Source organism: Apiospora kogelbergensis (assembly GCF_038363985.1).
Source record: "Apiospora kogelbergensis strain CBS 113332 chromosome Unknown utg000005l_segment0_segment0, whole genome shotgun sequence".
NCBI classification, from domain to species: domain Eukaryota; kingdom Fungi; phylum Ascomycota; class Sordariomycetes; order Amphisphaeriales; family Apiosporaceae; genus Apiospora; species Apiospora kogelbergensis.
The window spans coordinates 6,355,629-6,382,128 of record NW_027117422.1 but is presented as its reverse complement, the minus strand read 5'-3'; the positions used below and the strand labels follow the sequence as shown (position 1 = coordinate 6,382,128).

The following is a 26,500-nucleotide window of genomic DNA, read 5'->3' as shown; positions in this document are numbered from 1 at the left end:
GCAGCTGTGTCGGGCCGGCAGCAACGTCTTCCAAACATGCGTGGCTGCATCTGCATCTACGTCGCTCAACGCCTTTAGTAGAGTATTGAACGTAATCCATGTTACTCGTTCGCGCCTATTTCTGGTTGCGAATGCCTTTAACTTATTTCTATTCGCCAGGGTATCATTGCCATCCAGCGTGACCGATTTTCAACCAAAACTCCCCTTGTCTCATAAGCTAACCTCCCCCTCCTTCTTAGCAAGTCTATGTGCCCCTCATAGCCATGGCCGAAACAATGAGCATCTCCAGCTCCTTCTTTTTGGCCTCCTCGTCCTTGATCGCCTCAATCCAGGGAAGGCCGTTCAGCTTGTGATACTTGCGCAGCTTGGGCCAGTCCGTCACCTTGACCAGTTCCTCGTCGCTGCATGCTACACTGTCTCCCTGGACGTGTGTCTGGAGATGCTTCTCGACGTCCTCTGGCGTGAGGCTGCTGGGAGAGCCTTCCCGCGAGATCAGTACTTTGACCACGACGACATCCTTGGTGGCAGGCTGCACACCGTATCTCCTGTAGGCTTCCGAGATCTGCATTTGAAGAGTTTCCAGTTAGTCCATCATTCCTTCATTTGTACACATCTGCGCAGTTGAAGGGGGAAACCAGGTTCTCACGTTGTTGTTGGAACTGAGCGAGACCACCATCTCCGAGTGCACGTTGGGGGTGCGCATGGCCCCCGCCATCTCGGCCGACACGGCCTTGTAGACGGCGGAGAGCAGCTGGAAGCGCGAGACGACGGTGCTGGCGTCGACAAAGGCGTACTCGAAGTCGGCGTTGCGGCTCAGCAGCTGCTCCTGCAAGAAGCTCGCGTTGGCGACGTTGCGGTAGAGCGCCAGGAGCACCGTGTGCGTGGCCGGGAGGTGCTCCAGCGCCACTGTCTCCACGGCGGCGGCGGCCATTTTCTTTTCTGGGTGGGTGGGTGTCTGTCAAGCGAGCGAGCACGGGTGGTTGTGTTCTGCCCGGGCGTCAAAGTGAGACGTCGTTCGCTCAGCGTACGTAGGAGCGAGCGTGGAGAGTGAATCAGACCAATGCGCCTTTCCCTTTCCCCATCCGTCTGAAGTTTTGAGAAGAGCTTCATGTCATGGTGGGGTTGTTTTTGATGGCGGGGTAGCTTCTAGGCTTTCGCTCGTTCGCTGACATAACATTTTACCAAGACGGCGGCGGTACTTTTTTGTGGGAAGGGAGAGCTGGGCGCGGGCGGGAGGGAGCCCAGGATGCATGCATGCATGCGGCGTGGACGGATTCTGTTAAGTAATCTGTCTGACTGCGCGGTCTTGATTCAATTGTCGAAGAACGCAGAGTACGTGAATATCAATGTGCATTACTATCGCAGGCAGGTTGAGTCACGATCGGTAGCATTCGATGTTCTACTGCTGCCTGGGCAGAGAGACGACTCGTGATTTTGGAGTCATGAATTGCTTCAATTGACTGGCACCACTGTCTGTATCTCGGAAGAGACGTCAGATTGCATCTGCCGCGATATTGACTATTGGCTGGGCGCACCGGTAGCGATGCTTTAGTTCCGCTGGATGGAGAGTTTTCTCTAGCTTTCTAGGCCCTTTCCCGATCCAGCATTTCCCGCAACCGTTGCGTTACCCAACCCTTGGGATCTCGGCTTTTCTTGCTAGTTTCCAAGCCACCGCCTAGTCCAGCCTCATGACGCCCATCGTTCCAACACACACGTAGCAGTACACAGGTTGATCATTGGAGAACACCTTACCTTCACCTGATACCCATTGCGACGAACACGTATGCCATTCGTAGGCGCTTGCATGAACCGTCGACGATGAATGAAAGATGAACCACTATGTGCCGAACAGGGCACTGCATGGGCATGAACTCTCCTCGTCCACCGATGTCCCGGGAAGAATTAGCCTGCCGGGTGTCTGTTCTTCGACCACTCGAGACGACTCTGCACACTGACTATATTAAGAGCTACAAGAGTTTCAGAAAGTACCCTGTCGTATCTGGCGCTTGGCAGGGCCGGCCTAACAAGGTCTATTCGAGATTGAAACTGATAGTTCGCGATTGCCAAACGCGCAACCAACCCCCTATGGAGATGTGTTACATACAACCAGCAATCTAATTCGGCCACAGCCTCTAGTTCAAATACCACTTTGACGGTTTTGGGACTCCTGGCAAGTCTGGGGCAGCACATGACTAGGATCAATCCTCCGACTCGAGACTTGGCAGCCATGAGACGGCCCAGCCTGTCGGAACGCATGAACGCCCATCAACGTGCAGATAGTCCGGGTTCGCCAATGGCGCGATCTGTTTCCCTTTAAGCGGGAAGGAACCGGCCAAGGCCCGCGCGAGCCCCCCCGAGCCGGGAAAAAACAAACAAAAAGAGAAAAAAAACGAAACATCAGAACAGACCGAAGTATGTAAGTATATCGTACTCGCGAGGTAGTAACAGAGCAGAACAGAGAGCCAGCGGCTCGCTTGGGTTCGGGGCTACTGCTTCACGCTTGAGTGTTGGGTCGACCGCCGACTTGGCCCGCCTCCCCGAAAGAGGCGATGCAAGCCTGCAGCCAGCGATAGAAGATCAGAGAAAAAGAAGAAGCAAGGTTAAGTAAACGTCGCCTAGCCCCCATGCAAAAAAGAGGAGCGTTTGGTAGATTGGGCCCCGCGGGCGGTCAGTCAGTGGCGTGCATAGGGTTGGGCTGATCGTCTTCATCGGTCACGTTGAGACACAGGCGACTCGTGGGGCTGGCCCTCGATCCGGGGGTGCAGGCACCACTTTGGCATGGGGGTGGTGAGGTGAGCGTTGAGATGAGCAAGCAACGACAGTCGATACGGGAGAGAAAGAGAGTGCTGTATGCACGGGACAGTATGTATCTGGAAAGGGGAATGAATGAGCACAGAGATATCTATAAACTCTATTTGACGGCACCGTGTGTGAGTGGATTAGACCGTAGAGGTTCCCAGTTCCCTCTTCTTCCCTCCCACCCCATCCGTCACCTCAAACCCATCCAAACCTAGACGTGCAGTTGACAAGGGCGGCCGAAACAGGTCGACCCAACTCTCAACTCCAGTCGGTCAAGGGCAAACTGGGGGGGGGCTGGTTTGACCAGGCGATAGGAGAAAAGCATCGTCTCCATGGGAATCGGGAGTACATACCTACTAAAAGAGAGAGAGAGAGAGAGAGAGAGAGAGAGAGAAAGAAAGCCAAGGAGCACATCTATCTGCGAGCGCGTATACGATGTCTGCCAGCAAGGAAATGCGCTCGTCACGAGTCGTGCCCCTGTCGCTGCTGGCATTGGACCTGACCCGTTTTGCGAGTCTTCACGATGGGTGATAGGGCGGGCAAATGAGAAGGTCGAAATAGGGAGATGACGCTTGGGAATTTAGAGTTGAGCGTTGAGAAGACGCAGGGGGCTTGGCGCAGATGCAGACGCAAGTCGTTCGAGTCTAGAGTGCTGTCTAGAGCGCGAGGCTAGTAAGCTAGCGAGAGTCTTGTCTCTTTTTTTGTTTCCTCGCTCCGAAAAGGGAAAAAGAAAAAAAGAGAAGAAAACGGTTGCGACAAGTGCCAGGTGTATGTACAGGGGTGGGCGCAAGCGAATTGCTTTGATGGTAACCAACGAGATGGCTCACCGACAGCCGGTAAATGGGGTCCGAACGAGCAGGAGGACCCTTCTTTTTCTAGCCTGGCTAGGCTGGCTCTTTTTCTGGTGTTTTATTTTTTTTTCTCCTGTCCCAGCAGCGCCACGCGCGTGCATGCATTGGATTGGGGAAGAGGAGAGCGTCGGGGGCACTCGATTGGGACACAACACTGGATTGGGACTGGGGACTTGGCATACACCTGGCCCGCCCGCCCGCTACAAGAAATGGCAGTGCGTGCGTGCGTGCGGTGACGGTGACGACGATTTCAACGGGCGTTCCTGATCTCTAGCAGCCTCCAGCCCGACGACAACGTGTGTGCCCGCCGATCCAATCGCACCCGCTGATCGCAGCACCCGAGGTGCATGCCCAGAATAGAAGGCGATACATACATACAACAACACTACTCACTACATGTCTATACTACCTATGCTATGCTATGCTATGCTACCTATACTACAGACTCGAACAACCAATCATGCAACAATAGTAGCCGTGATAATTGCCAGTAGATAATTTAATTTGATCTTTTTCTTCAGTGTTCGTCGCTCTTCTTATCGCGCATGCGCAGGGACTGCATACTGTACTGGATGCATGGCGGCATGGGGGGCACTGCTGGCGTGCCGCTGCTCTAGCTCGCTTCATGACATGGCAGCCAGGCCCGATGTTCAGATGACTTACTTGGCTGCGGGATGGTTGGATGCACACCATGCAGAGAGGTGAGCACCTGTATGCATGTATATATGTACCATACGTGAAATCAATCAATCAATTACACAGGTTTGCAACGTGATGTTTCTTTGCAGTCTCTTCTAACCTACTACGTGGTACTACTGCCCATCGCGGATAAATCACCATCACCCCATTTCCTGTGTCTCGAACGATTGGTGACGAATGCCTTCCTGGTTTTTCCCCCCTTCCCTCTCTCTCCTCCCGACTTACACCAGTCCAGCCCATCAGCGCACCGAAGCTATGGTGCGGTCAGGTCCAGGGATGCAAGGGTCTTCCTGAGTACTTTCTAGGCGGGCTGACTCGCGCTCTTCAAACTTGATGGCAGCATTCGCGGGCCCCATCGACACCCCGTTGGCACCCCATTGGCACGACGAATGCCACCCACGTCCCTACCGGACCCCTACGTCGCTCTGCATCTGGCTCCCCGTTCGGGCTTAATCGTCTCCGCTCTCATCTCTCATCGCTGCTCCTCCCTCATAACAAGAGACCCTCTTCTTGGTTTTGTCCCGTCCCCCTCAAGGCTACCTCTACCCACGAGGCGTGCTGGTATTTTGTCTCGTCGCTCTGCCCGTCCTGTTCCTGGGCCTGCCTGGTCTCTTTTTTTATCTTGAGTCGAGCTCCCGCGCTCTTTTTCCATTCCTGTCCGGCCCACGCTTCTATATGTTGTATGCTGCTGCACAATTGCCCCCAGCTTGTTCCACCACGTCCCGTTGTAATTTATACAAACTCGAGGCCGGAAAAAGCTTCACTCTTCTTCTTCTTCTTCTTCTTATATACAACTTATTCCCCCTATAGACGTGTGGTGTTCTGTCGTCGAATAGTAGTGGCTATAGCAGCAAGCGGATATACCTCCGTACAACGGTAGTTCCCTTTGGCAGGCACGACCGCCCACGCCAACGGCAAAACCCGCCCGCAAATCAGAATCTCCAGTTGGCTCGCAGCGTCGCTCAGCTATCCTCTCTCTGGCTTGCGCCGCTGTCCCCCAACTTCTGGCAATCCCTCCCAGACGGTCCCGGCTCTGCAGCAAATCCCTTCTCGAACAAATCTCCGCCGCAGGGTTTTCGTTCCTTTTTTTCTTGCCGCGGCAAGCTCCATTTTGTCGTGCCGCAATCCCGTCGTTTTCGCGCTTCGCTTGCTTCTTTGGGCAATTGACGAAAGCTTGCAGAGAAAGTAACAGACGGTCGCGTGTCGCGTCATCCTCCAAGAAAACGCCCGAACGAATCTAGCTTGCGCTACTCGCCCAGCGGTGCTTTTTTTTCGCTTTTTACTCGAACAACCCCCCCGAGGCTTGGAATTGCCGACACTATGGCCCCAGGCCGTCCGCCGAAGCGGCCTGGCGACGCCGAATACGATATACCCGAAAGCCACAACAAATGCAAGCTGCCGAAGCTGGATCGCATGAGCAGTAGCAGCAGCGGAGGAGGTGGAGGTGGAGGAGGAGGCGCACCCAACGACTTCTCGAGCGTCGTCAAGAGCAAGCTGCAGTCGTACACGAGGACGGGGCAGGCGTGCGACCGATGCAAGGTGCGCAAGATCCGATGCGACGCCCTGCCCGAGGGCTGCTCCCACTGCATCAACCAGAACCTCGAGTGCTATGTGACGGATCGCGTGACGGGTCGGACGGAGCGTCGGGGGTACATGCAGGAGCTGGAGCGCGAGAAGTCGGACATGATGAACCACATCCGGGAGCTGGAGCAGCTGCTGGGCGCCAACGGCATCGAGGTCAAGACGTTCCAGGGTCGCGCAACGGCCGTCGAGCCCAGCCATTCGCCCACGGGCAATTTCGACGCGATGGGGAATATGATGTCGTCGTGTCGGTCGTCGGGGTCGTTGCCCAGCAGTGGTGGGAAGGAGAGCTGGCAGCAGCAACAGCAGTCAATGTCAAACTCTGTCTGGGTCAAACCTAACGGCCCCAACGGCCAGGCTCGCGCCCCCAAAACTCAATTCACCACCGGTGTCTCGCGGTCCATGCTCGAGCCCCGACCGGCCGACTTCCACATCGGCGTCACCACCGACAAGGCCGTCTCGAGCTCCATCAAGGGCACCACCCTCACCATCCTCGGCAGCACCATCGACGTCTGCTCCTTCGACGCCGAGGACATGGACGGGCCCGCCCCCGGCACCCAGAACCGCTCGGCCCTGTACAACAAGTCGGTGCAGGCGCTGATGATGTCGACCTGCAACATCAACCCGCACCTCCATGTGGACTACCCGCCCCGGGTAGATGCCTTCACCTATGCCGAATGGTATTTCCTCATCATGTACCCCTTTCTGCCTCTCCTGCATAGGCCAACCTTCACGGATCTGGTAAGACACGGATTGCCTCTTTCCATCACTGCAGCTTGCTAACCTACTGTCCAGCTCAACCGGCTATATGATGATCCCAGCTTCAAGCCCTCCGTGGCCGAAACTGTCATGGTCCATATGGTCTTCGCCAGTATCTACCTGCAGATCGGACTGCGGAACCGTGAGAACCCGGAACAAAAACACAGGCTCAACGAGCTATCTAATAAACACTACCATTATGCACTCAGCAAATTCGTCGACCTGACAACGTCACGGACGTTTGCGGACATGCAGGCGCTGGTCATGATCGCGGTACACACAAGGAGTTTTCCCAAGCCGGACTGCAGCGGCATGATGACGCACTACTGCATAGGACTGGCCACCGAACTCGGCCTGCACCGGGCCTCCAGAAAGGCGGGCGAAGGCCCGACGCTCGAATCGGAGATGCGGGGTCGTCTCTGGTGGACAATTTTGTCCATGGCCGTGACCCTAAACGGGCGCATGGGACGGCCGATGGGCATCCGTCTCGAGGAGTTTGATGTGCCGTTCCCGGAACTGATCCCCGACGAGATGCTGACGCCGGAGGGCGTCGACACCTCCCGCGGGGGCAAATGCACTTACGAGATCGGAGTCGCCGGCTACAAGATGTCGGCCCTCTTCTTGGAAATGTATACGAGCATTCACGCCTGCCGCCTGAACCCCGAAAACTACGTTACGATCGTCGAAGAACTCGAGGATCGCCTGCAGGCCTGGCGGGACGAGCTCCCCCAGTCTCTCCGGTACGTCGAGGGCGGAGACGTGCAGATGCAGGCCCTGTACACGCAGTACGTGGACTGCGAGTTCAGGCTGTTGCTGCGGCATCCGTCCGTCGCCATGAAGCAGGATCCCAAAGTGCTCGCCGAGAGCACCCGATTGTGCGAGCAGGCAGCCAAGGACATGCTGCAATGTGTCTACAAGCTGTACAAGATCAAGTCGATCGACACAACCTATTACATGCAATCCGTCTACATCGCGGCCGCCTTCGCTTCGATGGCGGCTGTCTGGGAACGAAGGCATGAGGTCACTTCGGCAGAGGTGGAAAGTCTGAGGTGCGACATGGGCATGTGGTTGGATATCCTGGCCGAGACCAGTCAAATCATTGGTAAGTTCTCTCTGTGCTCCTCCTTTTCTCGATCAATGATCACTAACATGTCCACAAGGCTCCGGGGACGCATTCCACGATGCCGTGCGGTCCATTGTGGATAGGACGCTATCCTGGATTGAGCGTGACAGGCAACGTAAAACAGCCGGAGGCGTCATGATACCCGTCACTCAGGAGATGCTCAAACAGTCGCCACAGACGCCAACGTATACTAGTCTACCTGGTGCACCCGGGAATACGTCATCGAATCACAACGGCGCTGAGCAGCACTCTACCAGCTCAGGGACGCCCACGACGGGGATGCCGACCTCGCGCAGCAGCTACTTCGGCGAGACGACCACAGACCAAAGCTCGTACCCGCCCATCCCCTACGGTGACGCGTCGGGACATGGGCCGAGCGGCATGCAATACGACGGGAACCACCAGTTCCTCTACGCGCAGGGCCCCGACCAGGTGACGGCGGCGCACCACGTGCAAGCAGCACAGAACCAAGCACAACAACAAGTCCAGAGCCAGCAGCAGCAGGCGCAACAACAAAACGCGCAGCAACAACAACAACAGCAACCCCCTCCAACAACGCGCAACAGGCACAAGCGCCGATCGCGGACCACAACCACAACCCGCTCACGGCGTTCGCGGCACAAGCCGCCGCCGCCACGCAGATTGCGCAACCTGAGATGCTCTGGGCGCGCCAGCAGCAACAAGCGGCGGCCGTCGCGGCCGCGACGACGACGGGCGCCGGCGGCAATACGTGGCAGGACTGGACGGCGGCCATCGTCGACAGCAACAACAACAACCAGGACCGCTACAGCGCCAACGCCCTCATGTCGCTGGGCCACCACAACGGCGGCGGCGCGCGGTCCGGGGTGGGCCACCACCACAACAACCTTCACGTCCATGACGGCGGCAGCGGCGGCGGTGGCCAGCCCGATCTCGGCGGCGGCTTGGGCGGCGTCGGCGTCGGCCTAAATGGGGGGCGCCCGGCGTGCCGGCGTCGGCGACGATGCAGTGGCCGTTGCTGCTGTTTCATGACGGGACTAATGTCGGGGGGCTTGAGCAACGACGAGATGATGATGATGGACGTTTATTTTACTTTTGGTCTCGCAGCTGCTGCCGACTCTGATCGGGAATTTGCCCATGGTCAGGGAATCAAAAAATGGCATGCTGGGACGAAGGCCTGCTGTCAAAGCCTAATTTGTGGCTTGTGCCGCGCTTGCTTCGCAGGGAAGCTTTTTCGGGTTACCCAGTCGGAACCGACGCGAGTACTTTGTCCTCCCGATGAATGAATGAATGGGTGGCCCGGCTTGGCGAATGCAACCAACCTCCATCATCGGCTGATTGCATTTGTACCACGATGGACCATGACGAAGCGAATGTCGAGGTCACGTCGCCAAATTCCCATATCACAAAGAGTTGTGATAGATGATCGAGGGGCCAACAGAAGATAGATACCCATGGTGAGGCCCGCCCGACCTAACGAAGAGGGCACTAATAACTCACCATGGTTGCTTGCCCACTCCAGCTAGCTACCTGGTTCAACGAGGACGAAGGAGGACGAAGGGAGTTCTGGTGTCTTGTCAAACCTGGACGCGACGCCTTTTTTGGTGCGATATCGCGAATCGTGACGGTGGCATATATAGTGTGTATGTGAAAGGATGGACAGATGGACAAGAGGGCGTGGAATCTGCCTGCGCGGAGCCGAATGATAGCAGCGGCGTGGCGTAGCCCTATCGCATGAGCCTTCCGAATCTGAATCGAATCGAATAATTCAATCCAGTCAATCAATCTACCGATCGCTTGGTCGTCTCTGTATCTGTTCATGTGTCACTTGTTGATGGTTCTTGGTGTTGCCGATGAAAGCCTTTTGCTGGCCTGGCCTGGTCTGTATCTGACGAAGGGCTTTGGTGATCGGAGTGAGCGCCTATCGTGGACTGGTGGGACTTGACAAGAATGTCAATGGTCGAGAACTGCCTTGTGGTATCCGTTGCTTTGCGTGTATAAATGATCTCGAGCCCGTCTTGGTTTCTTGGTGTATGTTGAGTTGGGACTGCAGAGATCACCATAGCCTCTGGCTGTACTTCACATCCTTTCCAGCTTCCCATCCAAGTCCCTCGACCTACCAGAGCCCTCTACCATCGAACGTCCATCCCGCCATGCATCTCCCCGCCGCCCTCCCACTGCTCCTCGTCGCCGCCCCCCGCGACCCTGCTCGCGTCGCCGATGCATCAACAGCAGCAGAACCAAGTCGCGGGCCAGCAGAGGCAGCCGACCGTTTACAGCAGGAGCCACACCAGGAACCACCACCACCTCACCAACCAGACCCAGACCCAGACCAAGAGCCACAGCCACAAGCGCCACCACCTGAAGCTCGACGCCTTCTTCGGGCACGTCCTGCACCCCGAATGCGCACCGGAGAAGAAGGACGAGTGCGACAACTGCGGCGAGTACGTTTTCCATTTTATTTCCTTGTCGAGTTCTTCAACCCCCTGTTTCGGCGGCGAGATTCAACCCTGGCCACGTCGTGATTGATTGATTGATTGACCCTTTCTTCGGCTGCTAGCGACATCAGCTGCGAGGAGGACCCCGACTGCGAGTGGTGCTACCGCTGCGTCTGGGAGCCGGTGTCGCCGCCGGATGTGGCGTACTGCAACTCGACCATGGCGCGGATGTAAGGTAGATGCGGAGGGGGGAGTTTGATCGCAGGGATAGATGTCTAGGGGGGTTGACGTGGCGGGATCGTTGAGAAAGGAGGTGGAGGGCTGGTGTAGAGAGGTTTGCAGGTTAGATGATTGATTCAGGGGCGTTGGCCATGTAGGGAGGGACACGGGACTGCATACCAGGCAAACTGTTATGGGTGTTGGCTGGCTGGGCTTGAGCTGCCGTGGATTTCGAGAATCTGTACTCGGTAGCGAAACTCCAGCCTCAAGCCATCCTGGCGGAAATCTCAATGGGGATAATAAACGTCTGTTTTATTCAATACCTGAAGTTATGGTGGTGCGTTAAGTGATCTGGCCACGTAAATCCATGGCCAAGAAGGACTTGCAGACGCAGTGGTGCGCATCAGGGCAGTGTCAGAGTTCCCTCACTGGCTTGGGACCACAGTTCAAGCCTCAATCCCAATAAGAGTAAGTACGCCTACCTGATGCGCTGCCGTTCAATTAGAACAATAGTTTATTCAATTGGAACAATGGTTCATTCGAGTTACGGTTGCGAGTTGACTTGGGCGGAACTGCACACACGATTTTGCTTGATGAAAGCTTGCTGTACCCAGCGGGGGAACCAAATCTATGTATGCAATTAAAGTCCTAGAGCTTTAGCTTTGAGAAATATACACAAGAGCAGGTGATTCAATTCGATAGGATGCTAGAGAACGGTGTATTACTCTGGTAATGGCGAAACACTGTTCGTGCCATCGCTTCGCTGGGTCGAGCTTCTCCAGGACAGCATGAAGCTTTGTTGTCGGTCATTTGCAGACAGTTCAACACCGAACCTTGGGAAGGCAAAATCATCGCCACTTTACTGGTGCGGCAGTATGAGAGAAGAGATTCATCGAATCATGATAAGCGGGAATTAGAGTCAATTTGGGCCAAGAGTCCAAAAGAAGGTTTTCATCCACCCAAGGCGGATGCATTTGCTGTTCATCTCCGTCGAAGAAAGTGAGATATATAACAGGCACTACGCGCCTTCAATACAAGTTCAATTGTTTCTTCTTTTCCATGCTCCCCTCACAAGTCCAAGAGCCCCCATGGCAAGGCTCTTGGTGCCTCACCTGACAGCAGCATCCTTGGATCGCCACACAACAAGCCAGCACAACACACCAGTACTCGCATCAGAACACCACACCGAGGACAGACACCAGGACGACCACCGCGACAAAGGAAATTTTCTTCTTCGGAACCACGTACGAAACGCAGAAACCAATGAAAAAATGAGTAGAAATCGTCAGAGACGAGAGAGAACAAAAAATTGATCCATGCTTCCGCCATCTGAGGCCAGCCGCCACGGTTGAGCACGACACCTGGCTGTCGCTGTGCGAGACCTTCTTGATCGTCAAGCACAATGGATGCACAGTGGGGGTTAGTAAGAAGATCCAAAGAGTGTGCTGCCAGGGGAGAGGAGAGGGGAGAAGGGAAAGCTTGCCAGCAAAAATTGGTCCAGGTGCCGCCGGAGGCCACACACGCTGACGCAGGGACGGTGTGCAATGTCCAAGATCAACGCCCCCCGCGAGGAATCGTGAGCTCTCGCGGGAGCTGACGGAGATTGTGAAGAAGAAAAGGGAAAAGAGAAATCAGATTGGGCTGGGCGGAAGAATCGATTAAATACTTGGATCCTGGGGTCTTTTGGGGTCTGCTGATTTGTGAACAGGTACCTCCCAAGCGTCATGAGCTCCCGATTTCTTGCCGTTGCCTGCTGTTGCAAGGGGAAGGAGCAGGCCTCGATATATCACGCGCGCGCTCCAAATACACATCAAGGCGGAAGGCGCCTCAGCAATACACAACAGTATGGGCTGGTCGAGGCATGTGCCTCTGACGGCTGGACCGAGACGAGACACACGAACGGAAGCCGCCACATCGAACCGAGCACAGGAGGCAGAGATGGTCCGTTGATTTCCACAAAGCCGCAAGTGCTTGACTGATCCTGATGTAGTCACTTCGAAGGAGAGAGGGTAACTACCGGCTTTTAGCGCGGGTGCACCCCAGCACATGTGCCTACATGCTATTGCGATTGACGAATCTGGTTCAGGATGGACTGGGAGGGATTGGAAGGAAAGGCAAAGGCTGCCTGGGCTGTTCTGTGGCATGGCTTGATTGGAGGTGAACTGGAGAGAACGGAAGGAAGGAACAACACCATAGGACTGCAAGGACAGCAAGGAGGCCGAGGAAATTATGACAAGCCAGGCCATTCCAGAACATTCGTCGGTGTTTCGCCGCAAGCAGGAGTGGGTTCTTGGCCAGTCTGATTCCCGATTGAGGGCAGGAAGTGAGTGGCCCAGTTTGCCGTACTTTGCGAATCCAGAAAATATGTTGCTTCTTTTTTTCTTGAGGCTTTGTTGTTCCAAAGCCCAACCTGAGCAGACGTTTGCCAGACTCATATCGTACACAATATACGTGAGGTGAGTCTTCTTCTTTAGTTCACTCGGCCCTGTTTGTTACTTTCTGCGGATGATTCTAGGAATCCCCTTGACAGACATCTCGGCAAATCGTCAAATACAATCCCTGCAGCTTGCGAGCAAACGGTTAAATCAACACAAATGGCCGCTTCTAGATGTGATTTCCACATCTAGATATAGAGGCTATTGTTTGCTGGCGTCGGAGTGGATAGTGAGCTGCGCCTACTTGGTGCCAAAGTGCGTCCCGACAACCGCTCACTCGATCATTTGGGTAGATGGATCGAACATATTGAATAAATTTCATATATGAACGCCTCCAAGGTGACGACGCCCCCCTCGACTTGCCTCCCGCAAGGATTACATACAAAAAGGGGATTTATGCTAGACGAAGATATCGCAGGTCAGGACGAGCCAGCCGGGGACGTGGCCAAGATCATAGCTATAATCCCGAAATCATTCCTCGGAGGGCGGCTTGCTTCCTAACAGCATTCCATCCTTGGACCAATAGTTCCGTCTTGAACGACCTTTCATGCATCGCTGCGTAGTCCCGCCACGCACCCAAAAACTTGTCGGTAGGTCTCCATCGACCGTCGCCATTCGGGGCGTAATCCGTAGTATCACGCCAGTCATCGTGCCATGTCAAAACCACGTGGACGGAATCATCGTCAACGCGAACCTCCAATCTGGGACTGTTGGTGGAGCGCGACCTCATCCGCATGCTCTTCAGCTTGGGCATTCGCTGGGCGGCCACGGCGGCAGCCTCCCACACGCGTTCTTGTATCGGCCACAAGCGCGAGGCCTCGGACGGGGACCAGGCCATCCGGCTTAGCACGGCGGCCCGCGGGACGTCCAGCGCGTCAATGATGCACTGGTCGTAGTCGAAGTGGAAGCTCTCGAGCAACGGCCACTCTGCCGCCGCGCGGTTGCCCTTCAGAATGCCCTGCCCGAAGATTTCAATGCCGATTCCCACGTTTCTCTCGAGGTCCAGCACTTTGAGCCCCAGCGATATCTGGTGCAGCTTCCGCGTCAGTTCCCGCGACGAAATCTCGCGACGCAAAGCAGATTTGCTGTATTCGTGGCCCCTGTTGATCTCCAAATGTAGGTGTTCCGTTGAATCGCCATGCCAATCCTTCATCAGCTGGGATAAGTCTACCAACCTGTTAGTTTCAGGACACGATGTATGAAGTTCGGCCCGCCTTGAGTCAATACAAGCTTCATGGGTAGGAAATGCTAAAGGCAACACCTTTTTCAGTACGCACTCCTATCTGGGAACACATACTGACCATATAAATCATTTCGTACAAGTGTAAAGTACGAACGCCTTACGAGAGGCGCACGGGGTACTCTCTGCCAGGCGTGCAGCGATGAAACTGGTGCCAGGGAGATAGCAGGTTCTGAAGCAGAGGCTCTTGACGACGCAGGCCTTTGGGAGAGGACGCAGTAGCTTGGCCTTATCTTCTGGGGATATTCTAGTTGTCGTTATTATGCCTTTAAAACCTGACCCTCTAAAGACGATTTCGAGCTGGATTCTGGGGTCTTGGCGTCCACTACCCAGCAGGGTCATGATAGCCCTGATAGCCTCGTAGCATTCCGTTGGACTAAAATCTACAATGACGATGTTGAGTATCCTGACATGGTTCACTCTTCTTTCTTTCCCAAGCGTGGAACAGATCGTGGCGATATCTTCGTGGGTGGTGCAAATCTTGGTTATTTCTCGAAACGTGAGGGCCTCGACGCTGTTTCTCCAACGTTTGGAGACCGTCACAAGCTTCAGCCGCTCCGGTCGGTTTTCATCCGGCTGCTTGCCGGAGTTCCAGAAGAATATGGGTTTGGCTTGGGGTGGTGGCAGATTGCCCAAGATCATGTCAATGATTTCAATAGGTAGATTCAAAAGTGTAGGTGCCATGATGAAGGGGTTTGGTCGAACTCTTGTAGACGTGGGGATTGGAAGGAAGGACAAAATGACATACAGCCCCTTGAAGATGTAGCCACCGCTTCTCAAATATTTACGTGCCACTGATTTTTCACATTTAAGTTCATTTGGTTGATAGATTTGTCTTGAAAGAGTTTCCAGTCCATTAGGTATAATGACCACTTAATTCTATGTGCCGGTTTTAAGAGTTATATCTACAAGGTTTCCGTGTCTGCTGGGTTGACGGCCTGAAATCGAACCGAAAAAGAATAAAGATTGAACGAGAAGACACGGGGTGGAGTGAAATGGAAATCTGATTTATGCACAGAAAGAGTTCAACTTTACAATGAGACCACATTCCTCGATCAACCCAATTACGGCTTGCCCACTCCTAGGGTTAGTCCAATTCACCTTAAGCTACGAGGGAAACCAGTCTCCTACGTGGGTGAGATGGGTTGTGAGTGGCAAAGAAAACTCCACTGATATGACTGAGAGATATGCTATACGTGGTTCTCTTGGCAAATGAAGAGGCTTGTTGTTCTTTTCCCCAGCACGAACCCTATTCCATGGGTCAAAGGCATTTCAAGGAAAAGAGCTATTACGAATCTAACGCCGATCGTTGCATCTGCGTCGTCCAGTCCCAGGTTGGACTCAAGTTTCCGCCCCCGACGGCTGGATGCCACCGCTTCTTCTGGGCACAACGAACACGTCCGGCGGCTCGTGCGACGTCCGGAAAACGATGAAAACAGCCGATTGCGCTACGAAGTTCAGTAAAATGACCTTGAGTGCGCGTGTCTGTCTGATCCTCGTGACGGCGAGCCACGCCTGCAAAACCCTGGTGCTGGGTGTCTCTAGGTCGTCCGTGCTCCCGGCGGCCTGCAACAGCAACCGCGTAGATGGCTCACCGGGCTGCGCCGTCTTGCAGCCGAAGAGGAGACAAGGGTTGGCCGAGGAGGCCGAGAAGAGCCGCACGTTCCTCAGCTGGGGAGCTTTCTGGGCGGTGGTGGCCACGGCCTCCCAGACCATTTCTCGAGCCTGCGGCTTGGCATTCGACCCGATCCCGCTTCCTTGCCCTGCGTGGCTTGGCGGCTCGGTGACTTCGGCGACGCATTGGTCGTAGTCCATGACCAACGTCTCGAGCAACGGCCACTCCGGCGTGCTGCCGTCCGAGAGGTGGTCGTAGAAAATCTCGATGCTGGCTTGTACCCCTTTGTTTATGGTCAGGGACCGGAGACCCTGCGAGAACTTGTGGAGACCCAGAGCCAGGGAGACGGGGGCACTCTTCCTTGCTTCGTCGCTGAGATGTTTGTCGGCACGATTCATTTCCAGAATCACCCCTTTTGCCGAGGCCCTCAACCAGTCGGCGGCCAGTGGAGTGAAATATATCGGCTCATCAGCCAAGTTCATCTCATCAATAACGACAAGAGAGAAGTAGCAGTGGTTGGCTGAAAGGGGCGTCGGTCGGGTTGCTGCCAGCCGCCGAACCCGCGCCGTAGCACATACCAAACTGTTCTCCCGGTCTCAAGGACACCACGAGTTGCTTCTTGCACGAAGGAGAAACACTCCCCATCATCCACGAAGCAGTGGCCGCGGCGATCAGGCAAGGAGTCCAGACGTAGACGGCGAGCTCGCTGATCCAGAGGACCTTCGGGAGCCCGGGGAACCGCGTAGCGTTATGGTCTGCTGCCCCGCATGCCATCGTGGATTCGTGCAAGTCGAGCCGGACCTTTAGCCCAGGGGGTTCTGGAGATGCCTTTCTAGTCCGGGGAGACTCAACCATCCCACGACTTCGCGGATGGCGCATACCCACTCACTTGTCTCGCAGTCTTTGTAGTCGAGATGGAGATGTTCAAGGGTTGTTGCTTCGCAGATAGCCTGATAAATCCATATAATGTCACGGATTCCGAACTTCAATCTTGTTGCCATGCTGAGATTGAGTTGTCGAACGAGGGTGTGAGAAATGGGGTTGATAATGGAAGTGTCGTACTCCGCAAGTCCAATCAAGTTGCTATTGATCTCTGATACAAACTGCAATTCAGTCAGGTCAAGTAGAAAGCTGGATTGGTCGTTCGAATAATGCAATTCGGGAAGTACCCATCTTTATATGATCATCTATCTCGCCGGTGCGTAGATATCCAGCTGGACTGTTGTGCACCTTGTCAACAACTGACAGGTATGATACAGAACAGTCAGACGTGTCGAGTTTGACAAAGAACCAAGGTCCCAAAACGCATAGAAGATAACGAGTAATTTCTCAGCTAGAAACAGTTTCACCAGGGCTTGTCAATAGCCACCGACGTGGAAGGGTTAGAACACAACAGCTCTAAATGTGTGTACCACAGACAGTTCATAGCAAGAGACATATCACATTAATTTCTTTGTAGACGGCAAATCATAACACGATGAATATGATGGGAACTTTTGGCTTTTAATTAAATTCTACAGCAAGTAGTGGTTGGGGCAGAGGAGCTTGCCAGTTGCACTGGGCGAACAATCACGTACCCACCACCGCCGTTTCACTCCATCTAGATCTCATCTCAACATCGCAAATGTGCCATTCACTGATTAGAAGGGGCAGCAAGAAGTAATCACCGCGCTAACTCTAGGCGGCTTCAATCGTCTGTCGTGGCCTACCGAAGTGCAAAAAGTTGATCCCATGTTGTGATCATGGAAGCAGATGGTCCGTATGAGGCTTGAACTCATGGCCTTCGCATTACTTAGTATTCACAAGAGAAGCGAATATTAGTACGACGCTCTAACCAACTGAGCTAACGGACCAGATGGGTTGTTGACGACAAGACTGGCGATGTGGACTTATATAGCAAACTTCTCATGCAAGCTTGCCCCTGCCCCACCCCTTTCCATCCAGCCCTCCTAAGGCAACCCGAGCCTACCCTTCGCCACCTCTGGAACCGGGGGTCCGCGCGAACAACCGTTCAGGTATCCGGCATCTACCTTGAAACTTGCCGGAACGGGCACTTGCTCCTTCAGAACCGACGAGTTTCCGCTGGCGTCGTCGGAAACACGCCATACAGGGCGTCGGTCACATTCGCGGCATTTTCTTCGGGTGACCCGCTGGGCCCCATGGCACGTACATTCACCACCATGGCATTGAGCTCCATGTAATACGTCCTCGCCATCATTACATTGGGCGCCCTGTAATGCTTGCTCGCCGCGGCACCGCGCCATGCGCTCAGGACCCGGCGGCTGGGCGTCCAGACGTGAGCGTCGTTCACGCAGTCGAGCCTCTCTATTCGGAAGGATGGCCGAGATGTGAACGAGAACGGCCCAGTCGTCAACATGAATTGGGGACCCGTGCTGGAGCCAGACCACAGTCTCACGAGCTTGAGCACGGGCATCCTCTGCGCTGCCGCCGCCGCGGCCCTCCAAAAACGGTCGTGTGCTGACCCCAAGGTATCCGGGGCGTGTTGGACCATCCGCTTGAGCTCGGATTCGCTCGGAGGTTCCAGCGTGTCGACGATGCATTGATCGTACTCCATATACCACGTTTCTAGAAAAGGCCAGTCCTCAGGGCATCTCCCGAAGACCTCGAGACCGGGCTGTACGCCTTTGTCGAGGGCGAGGCTCCTGAGGCCATGCGAAAGCCCATGGAGATCCAGGCTCCACGGGACAGACGACTTTTCCGGCCTGACGTGATCCCACTCTTTGCCGCTCTTGTCAATCGCCAGGTGGAAGTCATCCATCCAGCCACCTCGCCAATTCATGACCCGCTCGACGAAACCTGCAGGTCTGTGAGCAAAGGCGGTTCCCGATAGTGGTAGAATTGAATTAACAGAAACCAAGGAAGCAAAGATGGCTGCAGATGCGCGAGATGCTGTCGAGCTACCCACTGAAATGACAGTCCTAGGTCATCGTACAAGAACGGGATTGTTGTACTTACCAGTCCGCTCTTCTGGCCTCAGGACAAGACTGAGTGTCTTATGGAATGCGCACGGAGCACTGTGCAGCAGTTTCGCAGCAACGACCGCCGTGTCAGGGGAGGGAGGACCGCGAGGAGGTACTGAGGACGAGTGTCCTGATGACGCGGGTCTGCATCAAACGAGGAACCGGGAAGCCCGGTTCGTCCGTTGCGTGGGAGGACGTTGGTCCATGGTCGACCGATGGCGGACTCGGTCCAGACAGGGAGAGCTCGAGGTAGATCCCGGCATGTTGCGGCATTTGCTCCTCCATGAGATCCAAACCACTTAGAAACACCACGAGACGCTCCATGAGTGATGCCAGGAGTTTCGTATCGCCGACGAAGAAATTCAGATGGAGACGTCGGAGATGGCGGGCGTTTGTTCGTTCTGGTGAGGGTGGAAAACAACAACGCGAAGTCGCGATCAAGATTCGGTTCTCGAAACACCTTCACTACTTCGTAGAAAGTGATGTCTAGGATGGCGTATTTCCAAATAACGCAAACGGTGGCAAGCTCCGGCAGCTGTTTGCGGGCTTCGGAAGCCAGGCGTTTTATGATGATGGAGGTAATACGGATGGGTAGAGGCCATGGCGCCATGTTGAACTGGCTTTCATGGAAACAAGAGGATATGGAAGTGGGAGTTTGTTAAGGAAGGGTAACTGTGTCTGGGTTGACAATCTATATCCAAAATGTTCTCCCCATCATCTTGGTCAGATGAGGATTCATCTCCTTTATCTCACTGGCGACCAGGGTTGACAATCCAATGTAAACGGTGCCCCCCTGTGCCCCCTGCTACGTTGAATACACAACAACTGACAGGTATCATGACAGGTTAATCAAGAGGGCTTTCCGTGAAAAAGAGGCATGGTTTCAAGTGAGGAGGATATTATGACTAGTATGCCAGCTTGAAGTAGTTTGGGCGCTGAAAACATGATGTGTCCAGCTATGCGGACGGCGACGGACAGCTGTCTTTAAAAACACGACGTGTAGCATTGGCTTCTGTGTCCGTCTTGGACGTGGGAGTCAGAAAATGGCAAATGCCTCGTTGGGAGTATGAAGCCTTGAGATTTGACACTGCGACCTACAGCAAGTGAGGTCATTGAAAAGGAGAGGATGTGACAGCGGCTGCAAGGGGCACCCCCGCCTTAATTGATAGCGTCCCGCAATCGCTAGTGCCGTTGGATCTGCCCCGCCTAAATTTTCCTAGAGCTTCAGTCATGGAACTTTCAGTTTGAAGGACGTCCAGCAGCTCAAACCACACACAGCAGCCAGCAATCAACAGCCCAAACCGACGAACAAACGAACCCAGCACAAACCACCTCCCACTAAAACATTCGTGCGAAGAAACACGCGATCCGATTGGCGACAAACACCAATCCGAAAACCCCCAACCCGAACAAACGAACCCAAGGGCGCATAAAGCCACCCTCACCTCCTCCTCCTCCTCCTCCCTCCCCCGCTAGACCAACCCAACCCAAGACCAAAATGCCCCTCGACACCTCGACCTACAACCTAGCGCTCCTGCGCGTCGACGGCCGGCGCTGGAACGAGCTGCGCGACCAGCGCGGGCAGATGGGCGTGCAGCCCTCGGCCGACGGGTCCGCCTACCTGCAGATGGGCAACACCAAGATCCAAGCCATCGTGGCGGGGCCCAACGAGCGGGACGCGGCCAAGACCAACAGCAGCGCCTCGACGGCGGCGACCGCCGGCGGCCTCGGCGCCACCGTCGCCGTCGGCATCACCGTCGCGCCCTTCGCGACCGTCGACCGCAAGCGCCGCGGCCGCAACGACAAGCGCCTGCAGGAGATGCAGACGACGCTGGCGGCCGCGCTGGCCGCCGCCGTGCAGGGCCAGGCCTACGGCCCGCGCTCGACCATCCACGTCTCGCTGCACGTGCTGTCGCAGGACGGCTCGCTGCTGGCCGCGCTCGTCAACGCCGCCAGCCTCGCCCTCGTCGACGCCGGCGTGCCCATGACCGACTACCTGGTCGCCTGCACCGCCGGGTCCACGTCGTCGTACGCCGCCGCCGACGAGGCCGCCGACCCGCTGCTCGACCTCAACACCCAGGAGGAGCAGGAGCTGCCGTTCCTGACCCTGGCGACGCTCGGCGCCTCCGACAAGGTCGTCGCCATGGTCTGCGAGAGCCGGGTGCAGCTCGCGCGGCTCGAGGGCATGATGGCGACGGCGGCCGACGGGTGCAAGGGCGTCCGCGATTTCCTCGACCGCGTGGTGCGGGAGAAGGGCGAGATCATGGTGCAGGAAGGGGCTGTTGGCAGGGGCGAGGTGGTGAACAGCATGGATCTGGATTGAGGGGCGAGAAAGGGACACCAGGAGAACAATACCCGAGGGGTTGCTTGAAGAAATGGGCACGTGAAGAGGGGGCATATTGTACATGTCATCAAAAATCCGGCATAAACAGCATCGGCATGGCGTTATGGGTTTATTCACGATAGAGAGAGACGCAATAGTCTCGAGTACAGGAAGACGATGGAATAAATGGCATTTTGTTATTCAGTTCGGTTTTGACTTGACGAATGCCAGATTCTTGGCTCGTTACATTTTACAGATATCTTAGTGTGATCAATAGGCTGGAGGTTTGCTGGAAAACACCTAGAGCTCATCATGCTCCGCGGCCGTGGCCTCGGGCGTAGGCTCGGCGCCCTGCCACGAGGTGGACTCCGGACTCGGTCGGGACCTTGACCTTGATCTCGTCCTCGATCTTGACCTCGACCTTCTCGGCCTGGGGCGTCTCCTCGGCCACCTCGGACAGGACGCCAGCGGGGAGCTTCTTCTTGGTGCCCTCGCTCAGGCGGATGGCGTCGATCCAGGACTCGATGCTCTCGCTGCTAAGGTCGCCCTCGTACTGCCTCCACCACTTGCGCTTGCCGTTGACGGCGACGATCTCGACCTCCTTGGTGATCTCCAGGCTCTTGACCAGGGCGGCCACGTTCGCGTCCGCCGAGTGGATCTCGTAGAAGGGGAAGAGGTGGCGCTTGGCCTCGGCGTGCTTGTGCGCGAGCTCCGACAGGCTCCCCAGGGCCTTCTCGGCCGTCTCGCCGTGGGCCGAGGGGACGACGGCCAGGATGCAGGTGCCGGACTTGGGGTTCAGGCACTCCTTGATCAGCTTCGAGGGCTCGGTGATAGCCGGGATGGCGGGCGCAGCTTCGGCGGCCTTGGTCGCCTTGGGCGTCTCGGTCGAAGCGGTCGTCTCCTCCTTGGCTGCCTCCTTGGTCTTGCTCTTGGCGTCCGACGACTTGGACGAGGCCTTCTCCTTCTTCTCCTTCTTGGCCTTGGGCTTAGCAGGGCCGGAGACGGGGTTGGGAGCGCCGGCCTGCGACAGGAACTTGACCATGGCGTCCTTTTTCATCTCGCCATCGTACAGGAGGCCGGGCTTGTCGCCGCCGGGCAGCAGGACGAGGGCCGGGTACGAGGCGACGCCGAACAGGGCGTTGGCCTTGGCCTCCTTGTTGCGGATCTGGGCGACCTGGATGACGTCGAGGAAGTCGATGGCGAGGCTCTTGAGCAGGGCGCCGGTGGTGCCCTTCTCGGTGAAGAGGATGGCCTTGGCCGAGTCGTTGCGGGTGCTCAGGAAGCCGTCGAGGTCCTTGTCCGTGACGCGCTGGACGTGGTTGTTGATCTTGTCGACGACGGCGTCGACGATGCCCTTGGCGGAGCGCGGGCCGTTGTAGTCCTCGACGACGGGCTTGCCGCCGGCCTTCTTGCCCGGGCGCGCGATCTTGAGCGTCGGGAAGCCCTGCACGCCGAACTGGCCGCAGAAGGCCTTGTTCTCGTCCTCGTCGCAGTTGACGGCGGCGACCTGGGCCAGGCCGTCGAGGTTCTTGGCGGCCTTTTCGTAGGCGGGCTTCAGGTTCTGGCAGTGGCCGCACCAGGGCGCGTAGAACTCGAGGACCTATTGGTTGGGCGAACGAGAGAGGATTGTTAGTGGCCGAGTCATGAGGCGGTGGTGGGTGCATTTGTGGGAGCTAGCCCCCAGCTGTATGTAAGTGGTTCGGCAGGATGGAGGACGTAGCTCCTTCAACACTGGGTAAGACAACCAGGAAGGACGACTTGATAACTTACCGTGGTGTAGTTGGACTTGGCCACCAGTCTGTCATAGCTCTTCGCATCGACCTGGAGGACGGGCGAGTTCTTGGTGTAGATGCCGGCGCTCACAGTCGGCAGAGCCGAGAGGAGAGCTACGGCTACGGTAGCTAGTGTGGGGTTGGAGGTATGCATGGTCGACAACCAGTTTTGCGTGTCGATCACGACGGGTGAGGTGGTGGTGCAATGGAGTCAATTTCAGAAAGACGAGTGGAATTGGAATGAGAAGAATGAGACCGAACCGGCCATCTACCAACGCGGGAGAGAGGCAGACTTATTTACAGTCCCAATGGCGAGAGAGGAGGTGAATGGTGTAGTTGTCCTCGTTGCTCGAACTGGCAAAAGGCCAGCGTGGAAATAAAGTCAGCCCATTGGCAGGCAGACATGCGGCGGCGATCTGCTTAGCTGCTTAGCTGCCGTTGCATTCACCCACCCGCTTCGGCGGAAAGGCTCGGCGAATCAGAGCAAAGAGTCGATCTGGCAAGAAGCTCAGGGAACTCGCAGAATCCGGGGTCCTGTGGCTGGTGGGCTTGGTGCCTCTAGCCTGAGCCACACGAGAGTGCTGGAAGCTCAAGCTTTAGGCTGTTTTATTCGGGCTCAATTCCGCACGGGTGGTGGGGTAGGCACCTTTTTGTAGGCGCCTAGCAGCACCTGGCACTCATTACGTAGTGGTGGCTGGCAAACACCATACAACTTCAACGTCGAATTCATATTTCCCAGGACACAACACACCGACACCTTGCCAACCTCTGCAAGTCTAGAAAGGCACCAAACCAGAGTTCTGTAGGACTAGACATCGCCATCCCTACTTTCGGGCGCACCGACAGCTGCGACAATGGCGGCCAATATCCCCGCACCGCTCAAGCAGGCCGGCATTACGCCCTTCGTCGTGCGCGCGAAGCAACTCGAAAAGGCCAAGCCTGTCATCGCATACTGGTGTATGTTGTCCGCCCGCCAGAAACTACTGAGGAGTCCTCGTGCTGATCAATAGACTAGGTGAATATTGGGTGGTCAACCAGATCCTGGCCAAGCAGCTCCACAGCACCGACGATGACTGCTTACAGTTCACCATGGCATTGATGGACAAGCTCGAGCAGACCAAATTGGAGCAAGCCGGAAACGACGCGATACTAGACGATGTAGCCGGCAAGGCGTACGTCGAGCAATTCGCGCAGGAGACGCTCGATCGTGCTCTCCGTCCCCTGAACGCCAACAAGGTCACACAGTGAGTACAACGCCCCTGGTGTGCAATGTCCAACATCGCTGACCATGATCAGACAAACGGCTGTCACCTTCGAAGCGGCCGCCACTTTCTTCCACCTCGTCAACATCTGGGGCCCGGCCGACGCCGAAACAGAACAGAAGATCAAGTTTGCGAAATGGAACGCGGCGCGCATATTGAGAGCGATTAAGGAGGGCAAGGACCCGAACGAGTCGAACCCGAAGCCCCAAGAAGAACAGGCAGAACCGCAGCTGGACCCCAACGACCCCGAGGTCCAAGCGCTAGGGGGGCTTGCCCCGATCGGCCACTGTCGAGGACGCGCCGGAGGAAGGAGACAAGACGTATCTCGACCCGAAGGCGTCGGCTATATCGCCAGCAACCGTCTCAGCCCCCACGTCGCCTCCACAATCAGCCATTGCGCCTGAGCAGGTTTCTCCCATCGCGCCACCAGACCAGCCGGCCCACGAGGGCTACTTCCCCTCGGCGCCGTCTGCACCGGCAGCCGACGATGACCCGCCTCTCCAACTGCCGTCCGCCCCCGGAGCGCCGTCGTCTGTGGGCGATCCCGAGCTCAGCATCCCAAGCCCACCGACGGTATTTCCGGGCTCCGAGGTTCCACCTTCAGGGGCCATCTCACCCCCGACTCTGCCCGACACACCGCAGTCATTCTACCACCAGCCCCAGCCTCCGATCCATCAGCCTTCGGCTCCGCCCTCCGCACCTGGACCTGGACCTGGCCTTCCTCCCCCTCCTCAAAACTTTGCTCCCAGCCAGCCTAGTGCGCCTCCGGCGAACAACTTTTACACTCAGCCTGCGTCTAAGCCAGCACAGTCCACAGGACCGACACGGTCACCGCCTCCAGGGCAACAACTTACCCAAGCTCCCGCACCATCGCAGCCGGCGTCGAGTTACAGTGGCGGTCCACCCACCAACTCTGCCTACCAGGCGGACGATATGTCTATGGTGCAGGCACAGAAGCACGCGAAGTGGGCGATTTCGGCTCTCAACTTCGAAGACGTGCCTACTGCGGTCAGAGAATTGAAAGCGGCGCTGAATGCGTTGGGGGCTAGTTAGATCGAACATTTGTCATATTGTGTCGAAACTGTCAGAATACTCTATGGCGCTCGGCTTTGGTTCTGTGGGATATATCGATATCGCCCTACATGGTACTAGCAAATAACACGAAGTGGACGTATGCGGAAACGGAGATGAGAGAACAAGGGGACGACTTAGATACCATTTGAGGCGAAGCGGGAGAGAGAGGATGAATTAATTGACAAGACTCAGTTACCACACTTCTCCAGACTATGATATTGTACCCCTTAAATCTTGCAAGCCGCTCTCGTCAGAATACTTCGACATCGAATACGACTGTTGAGCTCTAAACATCATCGCATGGAATATATTGAGTGGCTATTTCACATTCATCGTCGAATCCAGTCTACACTCCAGTCAGACGGCCCGGTCTAGGCTGATACTTCAGAGAGGCAGTTCGACCGGCAACACGAAGTTGAAGAATCATGCCACCTGCCAGGCTCTTCACTGGCCTTGTTGGTTGGTGTAGTCACATTGTCGAAAAGAAATAAAAGCTTTTCAGGCCAGCCAAAGAACAGCCTATCCTGCTGTTGGGCAACAGTCATTGCAGTCGGGCCAGAGTGCAAGATTAAGTGGCTCGACACGGGCGTGTGACCCCTTATCCCCCTGGATACGAGCCGCGAGGACGGGTTTGAGTACACCTGTGGTCCTCAACCAGCTTTGGGGATATGCTTATTTCCCATCTGGCCCGGTGTGGCAGGTATCAGAGTCGTCTTTGGCAAGGCTGGCAAGCGAAATGGCCTGTATATAGCCCCCTATCAGCATTTTTGCCCCTTTTTAAGTTTGACGACAACATGGCTCATCGTCCTTTAGTCCTCAAACGTTTTCTGGTTCTCTGGGAATAGACTCTATTGCCGGGCCTTAATGGGCAACAGGTGTTTCTCCGATTGTGTAAGCCGGATCGTAAATAAGTAGACGTCGACGAGACCTGAAGGAAGAAATTTCTCTTGCCGATTTTCTCACACCAAAGTGTCCTTCAAACTCCTCTACAATTTCTGCTTGGCTCGATTTATTAAAGCAATCCTTTCCTCAATTCAGACATCACAACATCACTGACATTCAACGACTGCTCCTTGAGACGATATCTTGAGGCTTGGCTTTCCTTATTTTACACATTACCAAACTACTGGCATCTTTCAACTACCCTTCAAGTTGTTGGCTTCAGACTTGGCAGTGCTGGCTCAAACATCACACCATTGGCATCATATACTCTTCAGACTATACCTCAGACATCATAACATCACTGGCATTCAACAATCACTCTTCAAGTCGATATCTTGATACTTGGCTTTCCTCATTTCATATAATACCACACCACTGGCAACCTACAACTACTCTACAAGCTGTTAG

The 26,500-nt window shown here is 55.6% G+C and overlaps 9 protein-coding genes across 9 annotated transcripts; 6 read left to right on the top strand and 3 right to left on the bottom strand.

Annotated features, from left to right (window-relative positions):
• Positions 1-244: 244 nt before the first annotated feature.
• PG998_008744 (EKC/KEOPS complex subunit) lies at positions 245-931 on the bottom strand (the record flags this gene model as incomplete). The annotated part of the gene is made up of 2 exons (XM_066875560.1): positions 245-562; positions 647-931. 2 exons carry the CDS (start codon positions 929-931, stop codon positions 245-247), a joined length of 603 nt encoding a protein of 200 aa, XP_066731505.1.
• Positions 932-5,669: 4,738 nt separating this feature from the next.
• Positions 5,670-8,985, top strand: PG998_008743 (uncharacterized protein; the record flags this gene model as incomplete). The annotated part of the gene is made up of 5 exons (XM_066875559.1): positions 5,670-6,671; positions 6,726-7,791; positions 7,850-8,244; positions 8,379-8,750; positions 8,899-8,985. 5 exons carry the CDS (start codon positions 5,670-5,672, stop codon positions 8,983-8,985), a joined length of 2,922 nt encoding a protein of 973 aa, XP_066731504.1.
• A 959-nt stretch (positions 8,986-9,944) lies between these two features.
• Positions 9,945-10,468, top strand: PG998_008742 (uncharacterized protein; the record flags this gene model as incomplete). Its single annotated transcript, XM_066875558.1, has 2 exons — positions 9,945-10,235; positions 10,361-10,468. 2 exons carry the CDS (start codon positions 9,945-9,947, stop codon positions 10,466-10,468), a joined length of 399 nt encoding a protein of 132 aa, XP_066731503.1.
• Positions 10,469-13,340: 2,872 nt separating this feature from the next.
• Positions 13,341-14,036, bottom strand: PG998_008741 (uncharacterized protein; the record flags this gene model as incomplete). Its single annotated transcript, XM_066875557.1, has 1 exon — positions 13,341-14,036. The coding sequence occupies one exon, from the start codon at positions 14,034-14,036 to the stop codon at positions 13,341-13,343; it is 696 nt and encodes a 231-aa protein (XP_066731502.1).
• Positions 14,037-14,534: 498 nt separating this feature from the next.
• On the top strand, positions 14,535-16,262 carry PG998_008740 (uncharacterized protein; the record flags this gene model as incomplete). Its single annotated transcript, XM_066875556.1, has 4 exons — positions 14,535-14,782; positions 15,209-15,270; positions 15,452-15,606; positions 15,669-16,262. The coding sequence occupies 4 exons, from the start codon at positions 14,535-14,537 to the stop codon at positions 16,260-16,262; spliced, it is 1,059 nt and encodes a 352-aa protein (XP_066731501.1).
• Positions 16,263-18,113: 1,851 nt separating this feature from the next.
• PG998_008739 (uncharacterized protein) lies at positions 18,114-19,022 on the top strand (the record flags this gene model as incomplete). Its single annotated transcript, XM_066875555.1, has 3 exons — positions 18,114-18,227; positions 18,329-18,565; positions 18,618-19,022. 3 exons carry the CDS (start codon positions 18,114-18,116, stop codon positions 19,020-19,022), a joined length of 756 nt encoding a protein of 251 aa, XP_066731500.1.
• Positions 19,023-20,217: 1,195 nt separating this feature from the next.
• Positions 20,218-21,042, top strand: PG998_008738 (uncharacterized protein; the record flags this gene model as incomplete). Its single annotated transcript, XM_066875554.1, has 1 exon — positions 20,218-21,042. The coding sequence occupies one exon, from the start codon at positions 20,218-20,220 to the stop codon at positions 21,040-21,042; it is 825 nt and encodes a 274-aa protein (XP_066731499.1).
• Positions 21,043-21,352: 310 nt separating this feature from the next.
• PG998_008737 (uncharacterized protein) lies at positions 21,353-22,968 on the bottom strand (the record flags this gene model as incomplete). The annotated part of the gene is made up of 2 exons (XM_066875553.1): positions 21,353-22,642; positions 22,813-22,968. The coding sequence occupies 2 exons, from the start codon at positions 22,966-22,968 to the stop codon at positions 21,353-21,355; spliced, it is 1,446 nt and encodes a 481-aa protein (XP_066731498.1).
• Positions 22,969-23,668: 700 nt separating this feature from the next.
• PG998_008736 (uncharacterized protein) lies at positions 23,669-25,129 on the top strand (the record flags this gene model as incomplete). The annotated part of the gene is given in 4 exon segments (XM_066875552.1): positions 23,669-23,771; positions 23,830-24,058; positions 24,111-24,327; positions 24,341-25,129. 4 exon segments carry the CDS (start codon positions 23,669-23,671, stop codon positions 25,127-25,129), a joined length of 1,338 nt encoding a protein of 445 aa, XP_066731497.1.
• Between the last annotated feature and the right edge of the window lie 1,371 nt (positions 25,130-26,500).